Source organism: Dermacentor variabilis, chromosome 10 (genome assembly GCF_050947875.1).
Source record: "Dermacentor variabilis isolate Ectoservices chromosome 10, ASM5094787v1, whole genome shotgun sequence".
Lineage (NCBI taxonomy): Eukaryota > Metazoa > Arthropoda > Arachnida > Ixodida > Ixodidae > Dermacentor > Dermacentor variabilis.
Window position 1 is genome coordinate 52,806,175 of NC_134577.1, and position 13,450 is coordinate 52,819,624.

A 13,450-nucleotide genomic window follows, 5' to 3' on the forward strand; every position below is an offset into this window, starting at 1 on the left:
ACCTGATGTGGCCTGAGGAGGCCAGTTGCGGCCCTCACGCACACGTTTCGTTATTGCATGACGTCAGTTTCCACCGCCGCAGCCGCACTAACTGTTACCCGACCTACAACGTGCAGCCAACGTGCAGCCATCGTGCAGCCATCGTGCAGCCATCGTGCAGCCATCGTGCAGCCATCGTGCAGCCAACGTGCAGCCATCGTGCAGCCAACATCCGCCGTGACGCGAGGAAAAAAAAGTGGATCATTCATTTGCTTACTGAGGAACCTAAATCGCCTGCTTAAGAATTATTGTAGGAGTTCGAAACAATATCGGGAACGAGAACGTTGAAACACAGAAGCATAATTGATCGCTTGTGCATCCACCTAAAGGACACATCTTGGAAAGATGAAAACGATTTGCGGGATCATCCGCAACACTCACATCCAACTGATTCCATTCGCGGATCGTCAATGGAGAAGGAAAATAAAAGAGATAATAATGGTGATTTAGCAGTAAATGCGACAGAAATGCGTTTGAATTACATCGTGCATCTTTGAGGTCCGGGATCTATGACATAAGCAACGTTCACCAAATTGCCAAGTGTTCAATAGCTAATTGAAAAACGCCCTGTCTATTGAGGGAGCAAAGTAAAATTGACGGTCGTATGGAGTAGACGACCGTCAGTTTCACTACGCTCTCTCCATGTATATATATATATATATATATATATATATATATATATATATATATATATATATATATATATATATATATATATATATATATATATATATATATATGCGCGTGTGCGTGTGTACACTGACAGACATACTTTATTCCACCTTCACACTCCTAATGCTTCCGCAGTAAAATACGCCCGTACGCCATCTCACTTCTCAAAACTGTTTAGCATGATCATTTCTGATTACTTGGTAAGTAAGCTGAAGTTATAGTTTATCCACTGTAATGAAATATACGCAAGGAAAATTTTATTTATTAGTCAGTGATTACTGCGTTTTCAAGTAACGTCGAGGCTCCGACACCCGTTGCATCCCATTTACATTCGATATCGACCACGCCTTCCCACGCCGGCCTTCACCGCCACGCGATAAACATCAAGGATCTCAGTTTAATGACTTGGCCCGAAATAGAGGAGCGTTATGGTAAGACACGCCAGGGTTGAACCTGTTTCTTTGTTTCCGCAAACTCGAACAGAATGAGATGAGAAATACGTTCCTACAACCGCGTAGTCTCCCAGGCCATTATAAGTGTTTGCTACTCAAAATATATTTACACCGTTCGAGCAGGTTTCAATAGCACCCATATTTTATTCCTTTTCTCATTCCCTTAAATGTGCGTAAAATGCGCATGCACCACAAACATTCAAAATTCGCCTTAATCCATTATGATGAACTACCCTATATATACTCAATTCGACACTTAGCAGGCAACGCTGTAGAAGCTGTGCAGGTAGTCCAAACAGAAAATTACCACTAGACGCGCGTTTTGCAGTGTATTTGATATTGATATGCGACGCGTTTTGAGGAAGAATTGCTGCATATGCTACATCTAGAAGTTGTGAAGGTAATCTATATAAGGTTAAAGGAACACTAAATAATAAATTATTTCAGTCGTGCTAGTACACCGAGCGTTACAAACACCAAGAAAGCGACGCTTACCGGTAAATGAGGCTTCGTACGCTTGAGTAGACGCAAAAATAAAAGTACAGCGGTGGCGCTGCTATGAAGTTTCCACATCAGCCCTCCGTGACGTCACGCTAACGTGCAAACGCTACGGCTGCGGCGCGAAATTCAGAAAAATGAAGCATTGAGCCTCAACTTCTCTCAACTAATAGTCAAGCAAGTACCACTGAACTAACGAAAATAGAGTGCTTAAAGGATACCTTGGGCAGTTTAAAGATATTTAACGTCTCTCTTTAGTGGCTCCTTAATGCCGGCCTTATCTGTGCCCCTCTGTGCTTCCAGTATGTGACGTATATACTACGTTTTGTTCATGACCCCGAACGGCGCCCTGTAGCCACTGCTCGCATAACGTGTCCTCCAATAGTCGGTTCGTAATGCTTGATTTCCGACACTTTATAATAATTAATAAAGCCATATGTTGCCTCATGAAGGTAAGGCATTGAATGTTAGATCAAATTACATGACGCATACCTACACACACACACACACACACACACACACACACACACACACACACACACACACACACACACACACACACACACATATATATATATATATATATATATATATATATATATATATATTTGTAATATGTGCTGCCGTATTTTTTTCTGTCGCGAATGCGAACAGTGTGCCAACTGCAGGCTGATATATTGTTTTACACTGTCGTTATGCCACGTGGCAACTTGAGCAGAAAAAGAATATAATCTTTAGTATTCGCATGATTGTATGCTATGTATGAAACGGAATGAATAAGTAAGATTAAAATGCAGAAGGCTAAGGTAAGAAAGCAAACGAGCTTAGCTGATATCCTGCTAGAGGTTAAAAGGAAGGAATGCGGTTAGGCAGGCCGTGTAATGCGCACAAGAGATAACCTGTGGTATGTTACAATTACAGAGTGGGTGCCGCGGGAATTAAAGCCTAGTCAAGGACGGCATAAAACAACCGGTTGTGCGGTTGAAATTACGTAAACATGCAGGCTTATAATAGTGTCAGCTGGCGCAAGACCGGACAGTTGAAAACCGACTGGAGAGGTGCTCGCCCCGCAGTGGAGATAAAATAGACTGATCGTGACAATGATGGTAATCATAGCTGTCCACCATCAAATGGCTTCCCCAACAAGCAGGCACCACGATTAATTTTTTCATAAGCTGCAGTGTCAACCCTGTCAACCTACTCGCCCGGCATGCGTGAAGCTAACGTGTGCACTTGCTCACCAGACGCCATGTTCCTCGGTGTCGAACTTGTGATCGGTGGTGCCGCTGGTAAGGCTGGTCAACGCCGCCGTCGTGTAGCCAATGGTGGTGCCCACGCACAGCGACCCAGCCCAGGTGCTGCTGAGCGTCATCAGCATGGGCCCCGTGAGCTCGACCTTGTTCTCTGTCGCAAGCTCGGCGATGTTCCAGGGCATCTTCGCAACGTGGGCGGTACTATGTCGTCGTTGGAATCGCAGGTGTAGAGCCTCGTTATTGGACCCGCTGTGCGTGCTTGTAGAGGCCAGAGGATGACGTTCTGGTTCTTTGTCTTCTTCTGGAGTATCTATGGCACGCGCCCACCCACGGTGGCATGTGGGCATCCAGCACTCGCCAGGGGGCGCCACTACACACTCAGTCTCCTTTGTTTTCGGCGCTTTATGGCAAGGACAAAGAAATACGAGTGTAAAACAGTTAATTAGGGCTTGATTCATCCTACACGCCTAGTGGACGAATGGTGCAACTTACTATCCCTGGACTGACGTCCTGGATTGATGTATGTGGACGACATAGCGCTACTAGCAGACAATGGAAAGGGTTTACAGACACTTGCAAATTGTATGTGTCAACGCAGCGACACGTATAGGTCTGTGGGATGTCGTGTCTGCCGAAGGACGAATCCCAACATAAAAACGTAACCCTTCTTTATTCGACTAACGATGGCAGCGGACGGGCATACCAACGCTACGTTCGTCACAGTAGCGGAAGGTAGAAGGCGGTCTTTCTCAGCCAGGCAGCCTGTTTTTATAGCCACCGTCGGTGACGCATACCTCGGGTGACGTGGCGGTGGCGCTGTTTTATCGACCATGCAGTCCAGCGTGCAGCTGTGTTATATCGGGCCAGATGATAAGAAGACAGAGGGTGCGCAGAAATATGCGCGGAGTGTGTCGCCACAGGTCTTATGTTTAGCGCAGTGAAATCGGGAATTGTGGTCTTTAATGAACAGAGGATCAATTACGTTGTGTCAATACAACGGCAAGTCATTCCAACAGTCAAGCAATATAAATACCTTGGCGTGTACATAGACGAATGATGAACCTACTGAAGTACCCACCAAGACAATCTGAATATACAGGTAAACTGTACGCAGCAATAATGAAGCATAACTAAAAGGTTTACAACATTGGTTAAAAAAGCTCTTGGAAGGGAAGGAACCGCAATCGTTACATGCAAAGGCAATATTACAATATAGAGAGAAACGTTTTATTAAAGAAATACATAAAGAGCTTCACTGCATTAAATGTACTAGAACGCGATTAGCCCGAGCAGGCTGACTATTTGTGACCGCCCCATTTCCAAAAGGATGTCAACAAAAAATAATATTATAATCAGTTTCTAAATATTATCACAATTGTAGATATAGATCCAGTGCCCTTTTTTGTAGAAATAACGGAAGGTTTAAATGTAGCCTGTGGCTGATGCCACAGTACTAATTGTTCAGCTTGATTTCAATTAAGAACTATGCATTACTTGAATAAGAAATTCAGACAACAGATGAACAGTCAGCATAATTCAACTGTTCAACTTGCTAAGTATTTACTGTGGGCACGTATTGCAGTTCAAGAATTGAAGTCAGAGTGTTCTGAAGAGCAGACATTTGAAACAAGCACTAGTTTGGAGATGCGAGCCCTCAAGCTTGCGGTAAAATGCACTGTTGTTCAACTTAGTTCTTTAACGAAACGACTTTGTAAGCACTGTAGGAGAAATTTAACCTGGACAATAGTGGGCTTTCTCACAAAGTATTGAAACGCCCATCACAACACTGCTGTCACCCTGAAAATTTGCTTCAAGTGAATACGCTGCGCGAACTCACCGGCGACAATTAATAAATTAGAATGTGTAAGAGTAAGTACTTATTCGAAAAATCAGGAAGTGAACATTTGATGACCAGTTACCTCTATTGATTTTAGTTTTAGATTACTTTAGTTTTCTGCAGATTAATTTTTAGACCCACCCTTCGGCTTTGCCTCTCCAGGTCACTGAGCATACATTGCAGTTGGTTCTCTGAGTTACTAAGCAAGGCAATATCATCAGCGAATCGCAAGTTACTAAGGTATTATCCATTAATTCTTATCCCCAATTATGCCCAATCCAGGTCTCCGAATACCTCCTGTAAACACGCTGTGAATAGCATTGGAGAGATCGCATCTCCCTGTCTGACGCCTTTCTTTATTGGGATATTGTTGCTTTCTTTATGGAGGACTACGGTGGCTGTGGAGCCGCTATAGATATCTTTCAGTATTTTTACATAGGGCTCGTGATTCCGCAATGCCTCAATGACTGTTGAGGTTTCGACTGAATCAAACGCTTTCTCGTAATCAATGAAAGCTATATATATAAAGGTTGCTTATATTCCGCACTTTTTTCCTATCACCTGATTGATAGTGTGAATATGGTCTATTGTTGAGTAGCCTTTACCGAATCCTGCCTGGTCCTTTGATTGACGGAAGTCTAAGGTGTTCCTGATTCTATTTGCAATTACCTTAGTAAATACTTTGAAGGCAACGGACAGTAAACTGATCAGTCTATAATTTTTCAAGTCATGACGTCCCCTTTCTTATGGATTAGAATTATATTAGCGTTTTTCCATGTTTCCGGTACGCTCGAAGTCTTGAGGCATTGCGTATACAGGGTGGCCAGTTTCTCTAGAACAATCTGCCCACCATCCTTCAACAAATCTGCTGTTACCTGATCCTCCCCAGCTGCCTTCCCCCTTTGCATAGCTCCCAAGGCTTTCTTTACTTCTTCCGGCGTTACCCGTGGGATTTCGAATTCCTCTAGACTATTCTCTCTTCAATATCATCGTGGGTGCCACTGGTACTGTATAAATCTCTATAGAACTCCTCAGCCACTTGAACTATCTCATCCATATTAGTAATGATATTGCCGGCTTTGTCCCTTAACGCATACATGTGATTCTTTCCAATTCCTAGTTTCTTCTTCACTGTTATTAGGTTTCCTCCGTTCCTGAGAGCATGGTCAATTCTATCCATATTATACTTCCTTATGTCAGCGACCTTACGCTTGTTGATTAACTTCGGAAGTTCTGCCAGTTCTATTCTAGCTGTAGGGTTAGAGGCTTTCATACATTGGTGTTTCTTGATCCGGTCTTTCGTCTCCTGCTATAGCTTACTGGTAACCTGTCTAATGGAGTTACCGCCGACTTCTATTGCACACTCCTTAATGATGCCCACAAGATTGTCGTTCATTGCTTCAACACTAAGGTCTTCTTCCTGAGTTAAAGCCGAATACATGTTCTGTAGCTTGATCTCGAATTCCTCTATTTTCCCTCTTACCGCTAACTCATTTATCGGCTTCTTATGTACCAGTTTCTTCCGTTCCCTCCTCAGGTCTAGGCTAATTCGAGTTCTTACCATCCTGTGGTCACTGCAGCGCACCTTGCCGAGCACGTCCACATCTTGTATGATGCCAGGGTTAGCGCAGAGTATGAAGTCTATGTCATTTCTAGTCTCGCCGTTCGGGCTCCTCCATGTCCACTTTCGGCTATCCCGCTTGCGGAAGAAGGTATTCATTATCCGCATATTATTCTGTTCCGAAAACTCTACTAATAACTCTCCCCTGCTATTCCTAGTGTCTATGCCATATTCCCCCACTGCCTTGTCTCCAGCCTGCTTCTTGCCTACCTTGGCATTGAAGCCGCCCATCAGTATTGTGTATTTTGTTTTGACTTTACCCCTCGCCGATTCTACGTCTTCATAGAAGCTTTCGACCTCCTGGTCATCATAACTGGATGTAGGGGCGTAGACCTGTACAACTTTCATTTTGTACCTCTTATTAAGTTTCACAACAAGACCTGCCACCCTCTCGTTAATGCTATAGAATTCCTGTATGTTACCAGCTATATTCTTATTAATCAGGAATCCGACTCCTAGTTCTCATCTGTCCACTAAGCCCCGGTAGCAATGGACATGCCCGCTTTTTAGCACTGTATATGCTTCTGTTGGCCTCCTAACTTCACTGAGCCCTATTACATCCCATTTACTGCCCTCTAATTCCTCTAATAGCACTGCAAGACTCGTCTCACTAGATAACGTTCTAGCGTTAAACGTTGCCAGGTCCATATCCCATATTCCAGGTTCATATGCGGGAGTCAGCTCGGGGAATAAAATGCCCCTGCGGTGTCTGGTCGTCTCCCCTACGGTGCCGCGTCGTCTTACCTACGGTGCCTGGTGGAACGTCTCCGTCACCTTGGTATCGATTGAGGACCGAGTGTTTATAAACCGCTTTTGTGCGTCTGCTCAGGATACTCTTTCTCAAGCAGTCATGTTAGGCTGATACATTCTCTCAAGCAGTCATGTTAGACTGATGTACTCTCTCGAGCAGTCATGTTAGACTGATGTACTTTCGCAAGCAATCATTTTAGACCGATGTATTTTCTCTAGCAGTTATGCTACACTGATGTATATACTGTAAATAAACCCATATTCCTCGTTCTCGATGAGAAGCAGTGCTTCCCTTCATTAACCTCCTCAGCGTGGATAAGTTGGACGACTGCATGTGCCAGCTACCTTCTAATTCATGCCGGACTCCAATCTTGACAACGGGTTACGTGCGATGGGATTGAGCCCCCAATCCTGACAAGGGGCACACGAAATGTAAGTGACAAATGCATCCGTGCAGCGCGTAGCAAACGACGACTGACGGCCTAAACTTCATTGCAAACAAAAATTGCCAGTTGTGTGGGTGGATATATATATTTATATATATATATATATACACATATATATATATGATTTATATAGTAACGTTACTATATATATATATGACAACGCATATTAAGTTTAATATAATGGAAGCAGACAGTTGCCGTCCGACACCTGCTCTGAGAGAGCGGCTTCGTCGTCGTCGGCCTCACCTTCTGCAGAGGCGGCAAACACCCACTACACAGCCATCTGTTATGGTCGTGGCAATATATATATATATATATATATATATATATATATAAAGAGCACCTATAGAAGAAAGGCATGTTTACTTGCCTATATATTCAGGTCGTGGCACGTGTATAACGGACATGTAGCACCATCGTGTTGAACGTACACACATACGCACTTATATATATATATATATATATATAAGTGCGTATGTGTGTGCGTTCAACACGATGGTGCTACATGTCCTTTATACACGTGCCACGACCTGAATATATAGGCAAGGAAACATGCCTTTCTTCTATAGGTGCTCTTTCCCTCTGAGCGATATATTTCTATATCCTTCAGAAATAAAGAAACCTAAGCAAGTGCAAATGACTTTTTGGCATGTGCACTCGCGAAAAATTACTTTATTGGCCACTTGTGGCCCTAGCCCCTGAAACATGCCGCACTTGATCTACTTGGCTGCACTTGTTTCAACTTAACCTATTTATTAGAAGCACTGGCGCTCGCGCCTGTTCATAGGGAAGGAATACGAAGTCTGCAAGTATTGTAAACATGAAAAGAAATACTCTCAGTGGGCAATACATCGAACGGTAAAAGAGAGAGCGAAGCATTGGCGACAGTCGTCGCGGGAATGACCACCGACGGAGTTCAGTGCGCTGATCGAAGTGCACAGTGTTCTCATTGCGACCTACATCCGCTTGAACACCGATGCCTTCGGTGAGTGGCCAGACGAGCCCTCGGGTTGTCGAAAATTTCCCAAGAGGATCTGCTCGAGACTCTGTCCTTGCGTTTCGGGCATGAAAAGCATCAGGAGAACGGCGCCAACTGTGGTCACCAGAGAGAAAAACCAGGCGAGTCCGGACAGGTGGATGGTGTCCCGCACGCTCGTGGAGAACCACGTGACCAGGAGAACACAGGCCCAGTTGAACGCGCACACGCCGGCGAGATGCATGCCGCGGTCTCGGCAACACACCAGCTCGGCCCCGAGTATCCAGACCACGGGGCCAAGGCCGAGCGAGTAGCCTGTCACGAAGCGGCATCGGAGGAACAGTCTGTTTAACAAACGCTATAAGCAGGTTTTGCAGGATGAACGCACAGAGCCCGGTGGCTAAGTGTACACAGGTCTGTTGGCATGACACACGGTTAAAGATATTGGCAGGCAACTAATTTGGGAGTACCCATCAACCGTGACCGGCAAATTGCCTACCCGAGTCGCGCAATCCATTTTTATTTGTGCTAGTGAATCCGCAAAGTGATGGCGGTAAATGGGCCAGCGCTTTGCTAGAAATGTAAAGACATTACTAGCGGAGTTCTACGACACCCATTGGGTAGTCACAGACACTGCTAAGGCTGAAAAATCCTAGACTTGCTTTTGGCAGAGCTTTAGCACAAGTGAATGATAGCGAAGTTCGGTGTTCGGGCCATATTTAGGGCTTCTAGGAAATTGACAGGTATGTTCCCGGTCGCTAAAGAAGCAGGATAAAGGATTGTCTGTACAAAGTGTCGCCTATTTAGCAGCCCCAAGGGAAACGAGGAAAGCTTACATCAGGTTGTCGTGTTTTTCGCATTGCAAAATATGAGCCCGTGCCAACTCGTCAAGCGAAGAAGAAGGCATTGCGTATTTTAGCTTGCAGAAATAAGCGTCGAAGATGTAAGCACCATGTGGTAAATCCTATATTGGCAATACCGCTTCCATATAGAAGGAATTCAACGCAGCTAGGAAATATAGGTAATCATTGTCGAAAAAGTTAGTACAGCTTTCTACTTTGAAGTCCCCTTGTATTGAGTCAGTTTAAATCACAAAATGTGGTTTTTCAATCATTTTCAGTAATAAAGAATTCACCAACAATTACGATACTCCCTAATGTGAAATTTGAGTGCAGCTGTAGGCGTGTCTTCGTTTTGCGATATATTGGCTGGCGTGGACAGTCTCTCTCGTGCGGCACATTGGAAACGGCGTGAAGTGTGGCGCAGCAGCCTCGCTAATCGGGAGATCGCGAGAGGCAGCGCGTGGTTGACGCGTGGGCACGACTTGCCCTACCCATCACATCCATGGCAAACGAACAGCCCCGGGTAGGACCAAAATCTTCATAAAATGCAATATGTTCGTAGAATTAACATCGAACCAATCACATTCAGGTTGTGTGGTGTGCTTGATACGTGCCTTCGCAAAGAACAATTTGACATCTTAGTTGAAATCAAGAAGAAGAAATGGGGGCATGGGCAGGACATGAATGAGGAGGGAAGATGACCGATGGTCATTAAGGGTTACGGACTGGATTCCAAGCGAAGGTAAGCGTAGCAGGGGGCGGCAGAAAGTTAGGTGGGCGGATGAGATTAAGAAGTTTGCAGGGACAGCATGGCCACAATTAGTACATGACCGGAGTAGTTGGAGAAGTATGGGAGAGGCCTTTGCCCTGCAGTGGGCGTAACCAGGCTGATGATGATGATGATGATTTCATAAACCCTATCTGCAACTAGCAGTTGTTTTAAAACAATTAAAATTATTGGGTTTTACGTGCCAAAACCACTCCCGAATTATGGGGCGTACCGTAGTGGGGTATTCCAGACATTAGGGTCACATGGTGTTCTTTAATGTGCAATTAAATCTTATCAATTGTTCTATAACCCAAGCCGACAGGGCTGACAACAATCACAGTTGCTTATCTGGGAAGCCTGGGTAGAGAAAGCAAAACATTCTAGTCATAATGAAAATATAATTTTGACTGAGACACACTATCCGCGTGATGGTTCCAATAAAGACTGCCCTTCACTCAGCGGAAGTGCACCAACCCTACGCCTCCAGATTGTAGCTATATTTCGGCTCGTCGAGAAAATGAAATACAAGATCTTTTGTTAGATGGACCAAATTTTAAAAAAAAATTGCCTATGGCAGATAGCACAATTCTAACCTTGATCTAAATTTCTAGATGAGGCGGCCATTACTTCTAAGAGAAGTCAAATGTTCAATAATTAGCGTAATTTCGCTAGTTAACTTTTTAATGAGTTACATTACGCCACATGTTTCAACCTATCAATCATAGCCGCTCAGTTCGCACGGCGTATCCGCTTGGAATGAATTCTCTGGACAGCACCAGTTGCGAGTTATTAATTGTCAAAGTGTCCCAAGAAATGCATTGGCGTTTCACGTACTTTGTTTAGAACCACTGTTTTATGCATTGAACCACAAAAGTCACTGCAACACCAGTGCATTTCGATGGACACCTTGAAAATTAACATCTCGGAACGGGTCCTGTCAAGGGAATTCGTTACAATTGGATGCGCCATACGAACTCAGAGGTTAGAATTCATATATCGACATATGTGGCGTACAGCAATCAATCAGAAAGTTAATTAGCATAATTACGGTGATTATTAGGCTGAACATTTTATTTATCGTAGAAGTAAGGGCCGCCTCATCGAGTATTTCGATCAAGCGTTAGAATTGTGCTATCTGCCATAGGCAATCTTTAAACAAACTGCTGCCGCTAAAAAAGAAAGGCACTCTCTGTATACAGCAATACACTTCCCGTTAAAGCGGTAATTTTTCTGACATTTAAGCCACTTAATAAATATAGAGATAGACTTCCGGCAAAAGAACATATATTTTGTGACCTTACATCCAGGTATCACTGCACCCGCACGTGGGTACATGCGACAGGATATTAGCCAGCTGTAAGCCAGAAAATTTTCTACTGCTGCGTCAGTGTCCGATTATACAGCTGTCCTTTCTCTCAGTGTATATAGGTTCGCTTAAGTGTAATCGACAATGGTTGCTTGTAGCGCACCCCCCTCAAAATAATAAATTATGGGGTTTTACGTGCCAAAACCACGATCTGATTATGAGGGAAGCCGTAGTGGAGGACTCCGGAAACTTGGACCACCTGAGGTCCTTTAACTTGCAGCTAAATCTAAGTAACACAGGTGTTTTCGCATTTCTACCCAAATGAAATGCGGCCGCCGTGGCCCGTATTCGATCCCGCGGTCACCCCCGACACCACCCCTCACGTGTAATATGGTTGGAAACAACTTTATAGAAAACCCGGCAATGTCTAACGACCCGGGATCCAGTTTCCGACGAGGGGACTTCGAGGCCTTGCCTTGTCGCCGCCCCTCGGGCCCACTGGACTGCCCACTCTTGTGTCTTGAGGTTGGAAACTTCGACGTAAGAGCCTCAGGAGCTACTGCCATTTTAGTTGATGTAACGTGACACTGCCACAATATGTGCGAGAGCGTCGCTCCGGTTGCCTGACAAAACTTGCAAAGAGCACTGGGGCATCGCGCGTTGAAAATGTGCCGCAATCGCACCGGACTGGAGAAGGTTTGTCTCTGCAGTTGTCGCCAGACGTCTGCCTGGCGACGTTTCAGTTTGGGTAGAGGTGGGGGCAATATCCGCCTTCCTATGTGGTAGTGCTTGGTGATGTCGTTATATCTGACAAAGCGTTCTCTCGTGTTTCGCATCAGCAGGTCCGAACTCGCAGAGGGGGTCTCCGACTCTGCGCGGCGGGTAATTTCTCTCACACACCGGTCTGCTACGTCGTTCAAGTTAGGGGTGCCCTCTTCACTGTGGCGACGTGCGCAGAGAACCACATGATCGCGGTGCTGTCGAAGTGCTGTCGACCAGCTTCCTTCAGGAGCTGGAAAGCTTCGGAGGAAATGCGCCTCCGCGAAGAAACGTCCAAAGAAATGCATTCGCGTTCCTGTTACTTTCTTAACAAAACATCGATTCATGCATTCAAGAACAACATTACCTGAAACGCAATTGCATTTTCCCTCAAAGTTCGAGAGTTAATATCTGGAAACTGGTGTCCTCCTGAGAAATGGTTCCAAGTGGATCCGCCTTACGAGCTCCAAAGCTAAAATTTGTAATTGCAATATTGGCCATTAGGTACTTAGATAAAGAATAAATTAGTGAATTTTTGTTAATTAGTCTATTGTGCATTTCAGTACTTTGTGCAAGCAATGTCTGCCTCTTCGAGTGGACCAGCTCAGGAACTAGAATTGTGCTATCTGCCACAGGCAAACCTAAACATATTTTGAAGTGTTCACTGAAACACCCTGCATATTTTTACATCAAAGCTGTATAGGGCTAACATCCGGGGTTTCGTGGCATCGGTGTGCAGAAATTATCATGATGGGGCGGATCCTGGTGATGTGCAGAAAGACTCCAAGCTCAATGGCACATACCCCTTTAGACTCAGGGACCTGTAACCTGCCCTTGAACAACCCTTGTCGCACCTGGGACCCAAACTATCATCATCAGCCATGGCTCGAGCGCCGTCGTCTTCCTCAGCTGGCTCCATGACGGACATACTTAATAACACAGGTGATACGGGAATGTGTGTGGATACGTATATCGCCACAATGACCACAGATCAGGACAATAAATATGTTCGCACCTTTGCTTAAAATTCTGTATGACCTCGGTGTGAGTGCGTGAGTGAAAAAACTTTTTTTGGACCACAATAGACGCGAGTCAACTCAACGTCACCTGGCTAGGCCCGCTCTGGGACCACTGCTTTTTAGATATTGTCGCAGGTTCGCCCGTTTGCTGACCAACCCTGCGCAATCCCACTGCCACATTGTTATGACGTTAGTTCCGTTATCCATGTTT

General features: G+C 44.9%; 1 protein-coding gene across 1 annotated transcript in view; it reads right to left on the reverse strand.

The window, feature by feature from the left end:
- Positions 1-13,450, reverse strand: part of LOC142559240 (trehalose transporter 1-like protein) — a 51,684-nt gene that overhangs the window by 15,581 nt on the left and 22,653 nt on the right. The window contains exon 6 of the mRNA XM_075670867.1: positions 2,903-3,314. Within this exon, the coding sequence (XP_075526982.1) occupies positions 2,903-3,314 (412 nt within the window). The remainder of the gene's footprint in view (positions 1-2,902; positions 3,315-13,450) is intronic.